The sequence below is a fragment of the Papio anubis genome, chromosome 8, assembly GCF_008728515.1.
Source record: "Papio anubis isolate 15944 chromosome 8, Panubis1.0, whole genome shotgun sequence".
NCBI lineage: Eukaryota > Metazoa > Chordata > Mammalia > Primates > Cercopithecidae > Papio > Papio anubis.
In genome coordinates, this window is record NC_044983.1 from 119,296,423 (window position 1) to 119,312,086 (window position 15,664).

Sequence of the window (15,664 nt, forward strand, 5' to 3'; positions counted from 1 at the left end):
GTTTATAGCATGAACTGCATCCGTAGAGGCCAGGCCCAGCATTGGGTAGATCTTCAGTGTTTGTTGAATCAAATTGGATCAATGGTTTCCAAGTGGACAGATGGGGTGGTCCTCTGGAGACTTCTCCTGCTGCATAGCCTTGATTAAAAACCAGCTCAAGGCTAGTTTTCTGGACCATTCCTAAATCAAAATTGTACCGTGGGTCTCGTTAATCTTCACCCCTCTTGTCTCCTGGGGGGCCTGCTGCACTGCCATCTACTGCAGATGTCCTGTAGCCATATGTTGTAACAACTTCACTCCTTGCCCTCAGGTAGAACCTATCCTTATGGTAGGAAAGTATGGAAACTCATTTACACACAGGTATTGATCATGATTAAGAGCCTTGGATTGACAATGAGGGACATGGCATTTTCAGTGGGGACAAGGCTTAAAGCTTAAAAGTCCCTGTTGATTCAATGGAACTGTACCAGGGAGTGGGTGGAAAAGACTTTGGGGTTATTCCTGGTGTCTTTGAAACTATAACACTGTGGTAGGCCTTGTGACACAAGGTCGAATCAGGCATAGTCCTTTCCCTCTAGGACCTTATGAAAACTAGTATTTATGACATATTTAATAGGTCTCTGCTGCTTTTTCTTAACATACATCATTCATGACTCTGAAAAGTAGATTCTGTTGCCCCCATTTAATAACAGAGGTTCAGAGAAGGCGAGTGGTTTGCCCCAAGTCACACAGCTAGTAAGTGGAGAAGCTGGCTCCTGATCCCAGGTGAGTCTTACATCAGAGCCTGGGTTTCCTACCCCATGGGTGGCCACCCGTTAAGAGCACTCCCTGAGAAGCTGGCTGATACCTAGGGCAGTTGACCACAGGCATTTCAGAGGAGGAGTTTGCTCCTGTGGCTCATTCTAGAGTCTGCAGCCCACAAAGCAAACAGGGCAGGGAGGAATCCGGCCCTTCCTAGAAAGCAAACAGCATCCATCCTGCTGTCCAGAGGCCAGCCCTGTGGGAGACTGAAGAAACAAAGCCCACAGAACAGAGACTTTGGTCTTGCCTTCTTGACCTGGCCTGGAAAGTTATGGCTTTTTGGGGTGAAATGTTTGGAAACTTTCTAAGTCTCCTGCTTTTTTATCTGTGTATTTTGAGGCATCGTAGTTACATCTTAAATTCTTAAAATTCTCTTTACCCTACCCTAACCTAGCCATTAGTTACACAACAAATAGTTATTGGGTACCTCTCACAATCATCCATTTGCTCATTTATTCAAAATGTATTAGTGGAATGTCTAAGTGTCAGCCCTGGGCTAAATTCTAGGAATCTAATGGCAAAGACTAGATGGTCTGAGGGGAGGACAGCTCTGTGCAGGACTTTTCTATTTGCCCCTCTGGATCTATTCTCCACCCTTAGCCAGCTGCTCTCTGTCCTCTATGGGGGCATGGACCAGGTCTCTTACCCTCTGCCTTCAGGCTGGCTCTGGCCAATGGGGTGCCCCAGCAGGAGGCGTGGGAGGGAGGAGCATGAGTCAGGCTCCAGGTGACCCTGTCCCTCACCTACAGGAGGGTCACTGCTCCTCACAGGGAGGCTGACCCCACCAGACTTCCTTTCCTTCGGGGTTCCAGTAACTGCTCTCTCTCTGCTAATTTTGCGGGGTGCCTAGGAGTGGCAACAGCTTGGCTGTTGCGAGCCCCAGATGATGACAAGACCCTTTGTGGTATTCCTACACAAACATCTTTGTAAAACGTCCTCAAATCATCTTACTCTGATTATACCATCTGTTACCTATTGGGACTGTGGCTGAGGTAACTAATGGCATTGCAAGTTGAGGAAAGTCCTATTAAAAAAAAAAAAAAAAAAACCAAAACAAACAGTGGGCTGCTGGGGAGTCTCTCAGTGCAGGCAGAGAAGAATTCTCCGGGGAGGTAACATTTAAGCTACAACTTCAAGGATGAGAGGAAGCCCACTGGGCGATGGGCAGGGAGGAGAGCAGTGCAGGGGGAGGGGATGCCTGTGAAAAATTCCAAGCAGCAGAGAGCTTGTGAGGTTAGATGGAACTGAAAGGGGGCCTTGTGGATAGAGCGCATGAAGTGGGTGAGAGGGCCACGTGGGCAGGAAGCGTGGGCAGAACCAGATGGGGCAGGTCTCTAATTGCAGATTGTGTATGGACTTCAGATTTATTCTAAGTGCAATGGAAAGCCATTAAGGGGTTTTAGGAAAAGTGACACGGTCTGTTTTCTATAAGGTCATCCTGGGTGCTCCATGGTGAGAGACTGAAGAGAACAAAGTAGTAACTCAATAAATTAGTGAATGAATGCTGTAGAAGAAGCTTTAGCTGACTGCCTTTCTACCTCGAAGTCTGTCTCACCCTCCAGAATGTACAGAATGTATGCCCCTAGAGGGAGGTGTACGTGATTTGCTAATTCCTGCATCCTCCGCATCTAACCTAGCACCTTTTCTTGCATGTAGAAGGTGTCTTTGAATGTTCACTGGAAACTTGAAACTTGACAGCAAGGCCCAGCCTGAAGGCCCTTGCAGTCAAGGAGGGGAGCAGGTATTTTGTCTTGCTGCTTCGAGGAGCACAGCCAGGCACTGGCATTCCTTCTGGCAGCTCTGTAGTGTTGGGCTTGTCTTTATTTCCTGAGTGAAAGGGTAATAAAAGCAGACTTCCATGCATGCAGAGATCCTCTCTGTAGCTACTGAGCACCTACAAGGCCTGGTCTATGTGCATGAGCTCCCTGGACATGGCTGTGTTTCTTCGGATGCAGTACTGTTGTGTGTGGTTTGCTGTTTAAAATCAGAGAACCAACATGCATCAAAGCTGGAAGGTACCTTAGAAAGTATTAAATGGATGGGTTTGAAAGGTGAGTCCCCTGGATCCCTGGGATTCTGAACCATGGCTTCAGGAGTGTCTGAAGGTGGTGGCTGTGAGAGTCTGCAGGAAGCCCCTCCATGGAACATGAAACAGTGTGATATAAACAGGCTTGTGTTATATACCGAAGTTCCATATCAAGTTACATTTATAAAAGGATTCTGTTGCTTTAACAAATTTTAAAACCACTTTTCTTGCCTAATTCTTTTGTTTTATGGACAAGGAAAAAAAAATGCCAAGAAATTCTGGGTGACTTGTTTAAGTCATGCAACTGGGAATCCATAGACTTGAATGTCTACCATGGACCCTGTGTAAAGCTAGGGGCTTCATACAGATTGTTTAATCTTCCTGACAAACCCGTGGGGGTAAATGATGTTAACCTTGCCTTGTTTTACAAATGAGGAAAACGGGGCTGAGAGAAGTAACTCCTTCAAATCATAGAACTAGAAAGTGGAAGGACTGGAATTTGAACCCAAATCTTTTGGATTCAGGTCTTTGAACCACATCATGCAGAGTCTCTCGGTTTATTAGGAAGGCTCAGCCACTCTCGTTTTTGCCGAAAGTCTGGTTGAGAAGCGGTTCTCAGGCTTTACTGTACATCTAGGATCACCTGGGGAATTTCAACAATCTCGAGCAACATTCCAGATGAATTAAATTAGAATCTAGGGTGGAGAGGAAAAGATTCTAAGGAATATGTTTATTATCTGTTCACTTAAGTTTCCTAATGCATGTGTATTGTTTCCTAGGGCTTCCTAGGAAACTGATCCTTCCTAGACTAGTGTGTCACAAGCTACCACTAACTCAGTAACTTAGAAGAAGACAGATGTGTTCTCTCAGTTATGGAGGCCAGATGCTGGAAATCAGTATCACTGGGCCAAAATCACAGGCCTCACTCCTTCCAGAGAATCTGTTGGTTGCCAATTCTAGCTTCTGGTTGTGGCAGCATCTGTCTAATCTCTGCCTCCATGGTCACATTGCCACCTTTTTTTTTTTTTTGGTCTATGCAAAATCTCCCTTAAGGATACAGGTGACTGCAATTAGGGTTCACCTGGATCACTTCATCTCAAAACTCTTAATGTAATCACATCAGCAAAGACCTTTTTTCTGAATAAGGTAACATTTACAGGCTTCAGAGATTAGGGCTGGCTATCTTTTCAGAATATCACACGTTGCTACTCAAAATTGACCTGCAGACGGCAGGAATTACCTCGTCTGGCATCTAGCTGTTAGAAATGCAGAATTTATCTGGGCATGGTAGCTCACGCCTGTGATCCCAGCACTTTGGGAGGCTAAGGTGGGATATGTGTTTGCACCCAGGAGTTTGAGACAGCCTGTGCAACATAGACCCCCTCGTCTCTACAAAAAAAATATTAACAAGAAAAAATTCACCGGGTGTGATGGAGTGTGCCTGTAGTCCCAGCTACACAGGAGGCTGAGGTGGGAGGGTCCTTGAGCCTAAAAATTCAAAACTGCAGTGAGCTGAGATCTTGCCACTGCATTCCAGCTCCAGCCTGGGAGACAGAGTAAGACTCTGTCTCCAAAAAAATTAAAATAGGGCCGGGCGCGGTGGCTCACGCCTGTAATCCCAGCACTTTGGGAGGCCGAGGCGGGCAGATCACAAGGTCAGGAGATTGAGACCATCCTGGCTAACACGGTGAAACCCCGTCTCTACTCAAAATACAAAAAATTAGCCTGGCATGGTGGCGGGCGCCTGTAGTCCGAGCTACTCGGGAGGCTGAGGCAGGAGGGTGGCGTGAACCCGGGAGGCGGAGCTTGCAGTGAGCGGAGATCTCGCCACCGCACTCCAGCCTGGGTGGCAGAGCAAGACTCCGTCTCAAAAAAAAAAAAAGAAAAATTAAAAAGAAACGTAGAATCTTGGGCCCCACCCAGACCTACTGAATCAGAATCTGCATTTTAGCAGCTTCCTAGATGATGCTCATGCACATCAGATTTTGCTAATGAGGCTCAGAGAATAAATGATGCATCTGAAGTTCCAGTGCGGCAAAGTCATAACTTGAAACATGTCTTTTGTTAACTTAAACCATACAATTTATAAATTTAGAAAGTAGACTTTATATTTTTTATGAAGGGTTACAGCCTGCCAGGTGCCCATGTTGATGGTCTGGGAAGCATAGCCTCCCACAGAGCACAGAGACAGACACTTCAAGAAAGGGAAGAGTAAGACAGGAATTCAAACTGAAAGGGCTGGCCAGATATAAATATTTACAGGTTACAGGAGGAGCTATGAATATTCATGAAGGTGGTCTTGATGCATGTGTACTAAACACATGTGCATGCTATATATGACCGATATTTACCTTGGGGTGGAGACTTAATATTTAAATGTATTAGAATTAGGCCCTATATGTAAAAAGATCTTTTTAAGAAACAAAAGCACTCAAGTGTGCAGACTCTTTAAACAGCCAGAACCAGTCTATGGTCTGTGGGTTTTTGTTTTGTTTTGTTCTTCGAGACAGAGTCTCGGAGTCTCCCTCTGTCTCCCTAGGCTGGAGGGCAGTGGCGCAATGTGGGCTCACTGCAACCTCCACCTACCAGGTTCAAGCGATTCTTTTGCCTCAGCCTCCTGAGTAGCTGGGACTACAGGCACACACCACCATGCCCAGCTAATTTTTGTAGTTTTAGTAGAGATGGGGTTTCACCGTGTTGGCCAGGATGTTCTCGATCTCTTGACCTCATGATCTGCCTGCCTCGGCCTTCCAAAGTGCTGGGATTACAGGCGTGAGCCACTGCGCCCGGCCTGTCTGTGATCTTTTTATCAGGAGAAAGTCACTGAAGTCAGTCTCTTGTCTAAATAAAGCTATAGTTATAGCTTGTAGAACAGTGGCTGGGAGTCAGTTATTCAGTGTCTGTCAGTGGTGGGCAAGCAGTAAATTGTTTATTGCTTATCTTGAGGCTGGTGCTTGTGCAGCTGTTAGAGAAAAAGAAAAACCTGTGGCAGTTAGAGCATAGTTTTTTTGTTTTTTTTTTTTAAGTGTAGGTGTGCATGACTTAACCTTTGCCTGTCATGACTTTAGGTCCTGTTTGTAATTTGGTATCTTATTGCCATAAAAAGTCCATTTTGTCAGTCTTATGATCTCTATTTTAACATTAATTCTGGTCAGTTGTTGTGTCTAAACCACAAAAAGGAAGTATAACGAGGTATGCCTGACCTCCTGTCTCATCATTGCCAAAAACTCAGGGTTTTTGTTTTGTTTCGTTTTGTTTTTACTATTTTTTTGTTTTTGTTTTTGTTTTTGGAGATGGAGTTTCACTCTTTTGCCCAGGCTAGAGTGAAGTGGTGTGATCTCAGCTCACTGCAACATTCACCCCTCTGGGTTTAAGTGATTCTCCTCCCTTAGCCTCCCAAGTAGTTAGAATTACAGGCGTCCGCCACCATGCCTGGCTAATTTTTGTATTTTTAGTAGAGATGGGGTTTCACCATGCTGGCCAGGCTGGTCTTGAACTCTTGTCCTCAGGTAATCCACTCGCCTCAGCTTCCCAAAGTGCTGAGATTACAGGCGTGAGCCATCACACCCAGCCAAAAACTCAGTTTTTAAGATTTTTCTGGGGTCCCCTTGGGTGGGGGGGGGTTTCTTAGGATTTTATTTTTAGTTTACACTTTAGATTCATAATCTGATTTTTCTTTTCACAATCCCAGGCACATAAATCTGTTCTTTTTTGGAAACAGAAGATGCATAAGTTTTAGAAAAATGAAGGATGTATCTGGCATTTCTGCCAATAAGATGTTAAGTTTTATGCTGGTAGAGTCTGCCTTCTAGTCTGCTTGTACTGCTTATGGTAGAGGCTCGATTGCCACCACGTGTCAATTTCACAGGATTTTCTTCCTTTGTTTTCTTCTCCAGATAGTCAAGGTGACACTGAAGCACCACAGGAGGAGCCTTCTCACCAGGAAGGACCAAGAGGAGATTTGGTCCATGATGATGCTTCTATCTTTCCTGTCCCCTCAGCTCCTCCAAAGAGAAGGTACAGTATGGATGCAGGTGGTCAACACACATTTGCTGAACATCTCCTATGTGCCAAGCACCTCTGCAGGTGCTAGGAGAAGAGAGGAGAGTAAGACATAGTCACTGTCTACAGGCAGGCAAAGTCTAAGGCAGGAAGACTGTGTCAGCTCAGTTTTCTCTATGGCAGTGCTGGCCATAGAGGGACTGGCCATAGAAGGCTGATACTATTCAGCCTTCATCAGGCCAGGATCATGGTTCTACAAGCTTCTGGTCTTAAATCTCCTGAGTGAAGTTGCTCATGTCACTCACAGTTCAGGAATGACAGCAGGAGCTGTCTCTTACCTGCTCTCTGATTCATCAGGTGCTCATTATCTTAGCTTCTTGTCTGTCTCAAATCAGAAGGTGGTTCTTATGCTACCCAACAAAAAGTCAAAACAAGCTGGCCTTCTGCATGCATTTTGCTGTATCAGTTAGCAATGATGTGTAACAAATAGCCCCCAGATCTATGGCTTAATATAATAAGCATTTATTATTGCTAATGAATTAGTTGGATAGTTTTGCTGATCCCAGATAGTTGCAGATGCATCATTCATGTTTCTGTAGTCATTTGGCAGCTCTGCTGACTAGTTTAGGAGTTGGTTGGTGGTAGCCTGGCCTGGTACTGCTTCAGCTGAGACCGGCTGTCCTCTGCGTGATACCAGATCCTCCATCAGGCTGGTCTGAACTTGTTCCAATGGTAGCAATGGCAGGGTTCTAAGAGAGTGGAAATACAGAAGGTCTCTTGAGGTGTAGGCTTGGAACTGGCAAAAGTCATTTCTGCTGCCTTCTGTTGACCAATACAACTTTCTAGCCCAGCCCACATAAGAGTAGGAAGAGACTAAAAGTTACAGGGCAACAAGTTTGGATACAGAGAAGCCAGTGACTGGGGCTAACAATGCTTTCAGTCTACCATATTTGTTTATGTCAGTATCTCACTTGTGATAATTCCTCATACCCTTCCCTTTCTTTTCCACTCAAAGTTGTTACTATCAATAAAGCAAATTAGTGCTTCCCCATGTGGCTGATCCTGAGTTGTTGTTTCTGGGTTGTGACAGGATGGCAGGGTGCAAATATATGGGTTAGAGGGCAGAGGGAATTAGAGAAGGTGGTAACTCAGAAGTTGACACTCAAAAGAAGACATGAAATGTGTACACACCTACTCACTGCAACATCTCCTTCCTTCCTTTGCTGCACCCTGACAACCACCACCCCTCTACCGTAGTCTCTGAATAGAGATTTCAATCATTTTTTAATACTCAAGGCATTTCTTCCCATTCAGTTCACCAGGTGATAGCATTTAGTGGAGGAAGGCAGGAGAAAGAGAAGTAAGGAATAACAGCCTTTTTCTTTTTCCTTGGTCAGAACATTCTCCAGCAATTGAAATTCTATCCACCCACCAATGCTCAATTCAAATCCAGCCTCTGCAGTGAAATCTTTGTTGTGTACCCTGGTCCTCAAGAATTTTTTCTCAACAGCTCTTCTGTCATATTTTCTTTACCCTATGATACATTTTACACTTGCCTACTAGTTCTTTTTTAATATACTTCTGTCTTCTCTCCCATGGATGATAGATTGTTACTTCTCAAGGACCAGGAAGATGGCTTATTCATTTCTGTTTTTCCCCTGAATCTAGCACTGGACTTTCACATAATAAATAACCAGTACAAATTTGCCTCCTTATTGATGAACCAGTTAAATGATATTTACTCTTTCTTACATGCGTTGTCTCCTTGAGTCCTCAGAGTAACCCTATGTGGTAGGAATTCTTATTTTTACTTTCAGTTGCAGAAATTAAAACTAAAGTCAAAAATTGGGGAGAACAAATATTCTAACTCAGATCAGTCTGACTCCAATACCCTGAGATTTTTACTAACTTAGTCTGTTCTCTATTGAACTTAGTTATAATCAGCAGAAATGGGATGAAGTCCAATGCAACACGGTATTGTTAGTAACCAAGGGGACAAAATGCAACAGGAACTCAAGCTCAGTTCATTTCCCACTGATTTCAGCTTCTATGACAACAGGAATTCTTCATCTCTTTCTGTTGTTATCCATCTCTAAATGCCCAGGTGTTGCACATCTGTTTTCAATTACTTGTGACAGTCCAGATAAATGAAATCCTCTGGAATGTGAAAGCTCATGGAGATGGCATCTTTAGTTATTCCTTTCAATTTTTTCCTTTACCAATTCTTTCAAAAGCAATTATGATTATATCTATTACACATGGCCGAGTGGTCTGTGTATGGAATCAAGCAGGAGACTGGGAGTTCCTTATTTAGACCCAGCTCTGCCACTGATTTGCTGAGGCATCTCAGTTTCTCATTTAAAAAATTTAAAAAATACTGATAATCATATAAAAAGGACTGACATTTATTCTTGCCAGGTACTGTGTTAAACCTTTATATGCATTATATCATTTAATTCTAGCAATCATCTCAGAAATGCTATTATAAGCCCCATTTTTAGGATGAAAAAACTCAGAGGTCAAGTCATTGGTCTGCTTATACTTATCTCCCCCAGAGATGTAGAGAGAATATGTAATAATATTAAATGAAAGGACTTAGAAATACTGGGGAGAATATTATCATGACTTACGGATATTCTTCCTTGATGAAACAAATATATTAAACTTTCTTTTAATAGATCAAAACTGTTGACTAAGATCCATGATGGGGAGGTCAGATCCCAAAATTATCAAGTAAGTGACTGGCTCTTCCTGCCCAGCCTCCCCCAGTGCTTCCTGTGTGCATGGATGGCAATGTCCGGAATGGTGTCCACACTGCTTTGTGTTGCAGATTGCCATAACCATCACTGAGGCTCGCCAGTTGGTGGGTGAGAACATTGACCCAGTTGTGACCATTGAGATTGGGGATGAGAAGAAGCAAAGCACAGTGAAGGAAGGAACCAACAGCCCATTTTATAATGAAGTAAGTCATGGAGGTCACTCACAGCCTTTGCACTAAGATTCTCTTCACCACCATTCTGCAGGATCCTTCAGTCAAACAGAAGAGCTGTGTCCCTCCTGCCTCCCTCCCAGGCCCCCAGTTAAGCCCATGGCAAACTCACCGATTCTCCTTACAAACACAGCGCCCTAAAGCTTTTCACGAAAAGGTCATGGAAAAGAGAGGCAAGGAATTCCTCCTGATTTTAAATTCATTGCTGTTTTCAACACACGTTTTCTTATCAGCTTATTTTCATCCATTATAAGCCCTGGGTTTATAGCTAATAAATTGATTGAATATAAGTTAGGGAGAAGATACATATTCTTTTTCCTGGCAGAGGCATTGGAAACTTAATTATTGTTTTTGAAACAGGCATACTGCTTTGCAAAGTAAAAGTTACATTTTTCTCAGCTGTGCAGAAATTGTAAAGGAAAATCTCAGAGAAGTTTCTAAATATCATACATGCTAAATTCTCCTTTTAAAATAAAAATATTACGTGGTGAAAAAAATATGGTAAAAGAGACAAAAAGTATAACATGATATAGAGTAATGTGTTTCCCTCTGATCTTTGATCCTCAATCCCCTAGTCCTCTCCCTGGAAGCATTCTTTCTCACTAGGAATTTGTGTATCCTTCCAGAGATACTTCAAGCAAGTACCAGAATACAAGGAAATATTGTACCCAAATGGTAGCATTCTACACACACTGTTTTGGACTCTTCAGAAAACAAAGTATCTTGAAAATAAAACCCTATGGGGAGGTACAGCTCATCCCCATTTTGCCTTCCTAGCTGAAGAGTTTTTCATTGCCTTGATATACCATAATATACTAAACCAGTCAGTCTTTCATGAATGAATATGAAATGCTTTTAACCTTTTGCTACTACTTACAATAGTATATAACTGGGTCACAAGGTATATGCATTTAAAATTTCCATGTCGCCAATTGCCTTCCAAAGAGGTAACAATTTATACTCAAATGAACAGTGCACAGGACAGGAGCATTTGCTTACCTGTAGGCACTTTGACACAATGAATTATTTCAAAAAATGCAGTACATTCTTAATTCTTATTATCTTGGATGGACACAGTGGCTCACACCAGCACTTTGGGAGGCCGAGGCAGTCGGATCACGAGGTCAGGAGTTCAAGACCAGCCTGACCAACATGGTGAAACCCCGTCTCTACTAAAAATACAAAAATTAGCTGCGCATGGTGGTACACACCTGTAATTCCATCTACTCAGGAGGCTGAGGCAGGAGAATTGCTTGAACCTGGGATGCAGAGGTTGCAGTGAGCCGAGATTACGCCACTGAACTCCAGCCTGGGCAACAGAACGAGACTCTGTCTTAAAAAAAAAAAAAAAAAAAAAATCTTAATGAGAGTGGTCATTTGAAAGGAAGGCAGGGAGAGCATGGGTAATGAAATCAACAGAAAATACCCAAATCCCATTGGAGCTAATGACTCCTTTCCTCTTCATCATTTCTGCCTCCAAGCCTTTGACTATAAGTGAAATGTCAGTAGATTTTCCCTTCTTGTTACACTCTCTACCCCTAGAAGAGCTTTTGGCATAGATGTAATATGAGATAATATATGAAAATGCTTTAAAACTGTAAAGTTCTACAGATTTATTAATTATAATAATTATGCATCCAAGTCCTGGATCTAAATGACATTAAACTGGGCCCAAGTATAACCAGTAGAAAATCATGTAGAAACACAAAAGTTGATCTAAAAACCTTTGCTACAACTCTTGACCTAAATACTCAAGCCAAAAGTTTATCAGATGCTGAAGGAACCCATTAGTTGGAGCTGGGGAATATTTCCCAGCTAGAGGAATATGTGTTGACCTGGAGGTCTCGGAAGCCTATGTGAGATAGTTGAGTCTGAAACATGAATCCCACCAGAAGGTAATAAATATTGTAACTCATTTGTCCATCCAAAGGAATCCACAGCATCTGGTGTATTCAGAGAATGAAGAATGTTGTGTAAGTGAATTTTCCACATAAAATTTGAACACCGGAACTCCGAAAAAGTTTAAGCATGTATATGAGAAATTTCCTGAAATTTTTTATGTATTGTCTTGTCTTCTTAAACAGAAGACACTGAACAGAATGGAATCTTTGGTTGATCTCTAAGGACCACCATTTTGTGGATCTCTTATAATGTATGATGACATTTTTCGGTTTCTACATTTTGCTTTTTCTGTTCTGCCCTTTGAAAGCAGGCCATCAGCACTTGGGCAGTTCCTCCTTTCCTACTGTGGCTGTGTCCATCTCTAAGGGGCCATTCCTCCACTCTACAGCTCAAAAAAGAAAATCCAGGAAACAGCTTACCAGGCCTGCCTTCCTGGTCCCCCTCATTTCCCAGAACACACAAACCAGCACAAAACACCACTTCAGTTTTCTGTATCTTTTAATCGTACAACCTCGAGTTTGGGAGGATCTTGACTCAAGAGTCAGATGGTGAAGTATCTAGTACTTGATCCCCTTGTGTGATAATGTCAAGAGAAGTAAGGTTTGGTCCCAGACCCAACAATAACTAGCAATAGGAACCTGGGTAGCATCTTTCAAATTCTTTAGTCTTCGGTCTTCTTATCTGTAGAACATGGGGCTGGTCTAGATAATTTCTCCAACTCCAAAATTCAATCGTGTTATTAATATTAAAAATCCTCATGTCCATAGTTTTTTTGTATTCTCTCCCTGGTAAATCCTGGTAATTTCATAGGGATGTTTGAAACTGAAAAATCCTGGGAAAAGTAGATTTTAGTCAAGTCCACTCCAATTTAAAACCATACTGAAATACCATTTTCACTCATAATTATAACCAAAAAAATGAGCTGACACTATCAAGGGTTAGTAAGATTATAGAGAGATGGCTATTTTCATATGCTGCCAGTGGGAATATAAAATTCCCATTTGGGAAACAAATTTATATTATCTATTCAAAAGTTACATGCACTTCATCTATGATCCAACAATTCCACTTCTCATGTTCATTTTAGAGGATTACTCACACATATCCTGTCCAAGAATGTGATTGATGGCATTCGTTTCATTCAAGACCAGCCTGGGCATCATAGTGAGACACTGTCTCTACAAAAAGTTCAAAAAAATTAAAAAATTAGCCAGGTGTGGTGGTATAGGCCTGTAGTCCCAGCTACTCAGGAGGCTGAGGCAGGAGGATTACTTGAGCCCTGGGAGGTTGAGGCTGCAGTGAGCCATATTGTGCCACTGCACTCCAGCCTAGCTGATAGAACAAAACCCTGTCTCAAAAAAAAAAAAAAAAAAAAAAGAAATTGACAATCAATTGATGGTGTATATTCATGCAGCAGTTAGTTAGAATGACAAAGATCTAAATACACTCCAAGAACATGATTCTTAGTTGCAAGCCTGGGGTTGATGGACAGAATGCACTCTTTGTTTTGCAGTACTTTGTCTTCGACTTCATTGGGCCCCAAGTGCATCTTTTTGACAAGATCATCAAAATCTCAGTAAGTATAGCATTGGTGGTGATAGTTGCAGAGAGGTGGGAGAGATTCTGGGCATTGGGGACTCTCTGGGACAACTCAGCATACTTAGAGGGGAATAGATTCAGGAAGGCAAGTGTCAGTTGGCAAGTTTGTAACCAACAGGCAGAACTTGAAATCACCAGTATGGAGGAGTCTGGGAAGAAAAACCACCTCAAGAAGATCTATGCTTCTTGGAAGTAAGTGGTAAGCTACTGTAAAGCTATTACTGACTGAATCGTGTAGCTTACTAGTGTGGGAATGTGAGACACGTGCTTCAAGTGACATCTTAAGGCATTGCCAGTTTTGGTTGTTTTTTTTAAATCAAACAAATGTTGGTGTTTCTCTCTTGGGCTGGTATCTACACTAATGATCATTAATCATATCTCCTCCTCCTCCTAGTTGGGTAATGAATAAAGAAATAGGAACAAGAATCAGGAAAAAGTATCAGTCTCATCAATGGTAATGCTGGATCAGAGGATGTGATTTGGACTAAATGGTGGCCATTGGGATTTTCAAAAGTTGCCTCTGAGTGTAGACCTCAGGACCTGCCCTTGGGAAATTGAGTCTGCTGCATAGACTCTTCCTCAGCCCTGCCAGGGGAAGTGCAGAGGCAGAGCTTCCTGCTTTAAGGGCCCAATCCAACTTTGCCCACCACACGGAGGACAGAAATGGGAAGGGGAAGTGCCCATATTGAAATCAGACTGATCCAAATGAGAGAGAAGTCAGGCCACGTGGAATTGTTACAGACTTTGTACCATTCAGCAAAGGGACAGAGATCAATGAATGACAGACTGCATGTATCTTACCAGCCTGAGAGATCACCACAGCTTCTCCCAAGGTGGGGAAGGATGACTGGAGAATAAGTTTCTCTCTTCCAAACAGTTATAAAAGGACGCAATTCCTACTTCGTGTGTCAGTGTAATAGTGGAATTATGACATTACCCTTCCCAGGAGACTTGAAGAATGTGACTCTTGAAGAATGAGAAGTCACCCAGAGCCAAACAATCTTAAGGTTTGAATTTCAGGCATGGTGACAAGTGGTGCAGGTGATATTTCAGGACCTGGGACAATGCCCAGGACTTTGTTCCATTGCTCAGGCAACCACCTGTTTGTGGAATCAGCTCCATAGGAGGCTTCTAAGGACTGTCTGATGAACAGTTAATCACTAGATTTTTATATTGTGCCATAGACTAGGGTCAGGACTGTTTGTGGGACATGTGGACTTCTAGAGAAGTCCAGAATGGTCAAAGCTACTATTGCCTATCTCTGTTTCTCTAACTTGGAAGAAGAGAAGACTTTAGTGTCCCTAAAAGACTCTTAGAGACAAAAGATTGTAAAATAAAATCTTCCCTTGAGAGGGGAATGTTTAACATAACTTTTCTGTTAGTCCATGAACTGAAAATCAGCATGCCCAGAATATATACGACATGGGAAAAGTAGTGGGAGAGTGCTGTAAACAGATGCTATTGGGACAGCCAGCCTGTAACACACCCCTGGTGTTGCCAAAGACAGTCTTCCCTTTTCAGTGGCCAAGGCATGCAGGGCTCCCAGTACTCTGCGTGTGAGATGTCCCCAGAGTCCTGGTGATTTAACACTTGACCACACCAGGATTGCCTGGTACTCGACTCGATGGATGACTTTAAGAGGCATCCTATGCTATTTTAAGATTTGTTTGGGGCTCTTGCATTTCACCTTGCCCACAGGGACTCTCAACCTGAGAACAGAACTTGAAACTGCCTTGTATTCTTTCTCAGGCCTCTGGGAAAACACGTGAGCAACTGGAAGCATGGTGGGTTTTGGAGTGAGCATTATGTGAACATCCTTCAGTAGCTCCTCTACTTGAGCCAGGCTGCCTGTGCTTCACCTTCGTTCTCTGACATCTGTGGAAAGTTTAGGTTAGGGAGAGAGAGTGGAAAGAGAAGGCTGTCATTTCTTGAGGTCAACTAAATTTCTTTTGCTTCAGCAAAAAGGAGCTGTTAGGAGCTGCAAAAGCCAACCGTTCATCTGTCATTCAATTAGTCAATAATTCACGAATTCGCTGAATGTTTATTGAATATCTGTTGTGAACAAGGCCATGTGATGGGTGAATGACAGGAGGAAACTGTCCTTGACTTAAGGAACTTATAGGATTTTATAGTTAGAAGGAAGCTCAGAGGACATCTTGTATAACTTCCAACTGGTGCAAGAATCCTTCCCTTCCTTTACTACATGGAGTTCTTGGGGCCTAACTTGACTATTTCCAGTGTTAGGGAGGTCGATACCTCTAGGAAAGCTCATTCCATTGCTGGGAAGTTCTGACAGTTATAAACATTGTTCTTATATTGAGCGGAAATCTCTCATCCTGTTATTT

The 15,664-nt window shown here is 42.8% G+C and overlaps 1 protein-coding gene across 2 annotated transcripts in view; it reads left to right on the top strand.

Moving 5' to 3' along the window:
• FER1L6 (fer-1 like family member 6) overlaps positions 1 to 15,664 on the top strand; it is a 214,850-nt gene that overhangs the window by 45,940 nt on the left and 153,246 nt on the right. For both annotated transcript variants that reach the window (XM_009213548.4, XM_009213549.4), the window contains 4 exons: positions 6,724 to 6,844; positions 9,508 to 9,562; positions 9,660 to 9,791; positions 13,234 to 13,296. In XM_009213548.4, coding sequence (XP_009211812.3) covers positions 6,724 to 6,844; positions 9,508 to 9,562; positions 9,660 to 9,791; positions 13,234 to 13,296 — 371 coding nt within the window. The remainder of the gene's footprint in view (positions 1 to 6,723; positions 6,845 to 9,507; positions 9,563 to 9,659; positions 9,792 to 13,233; positions 13,297 to 15,664) is intronic.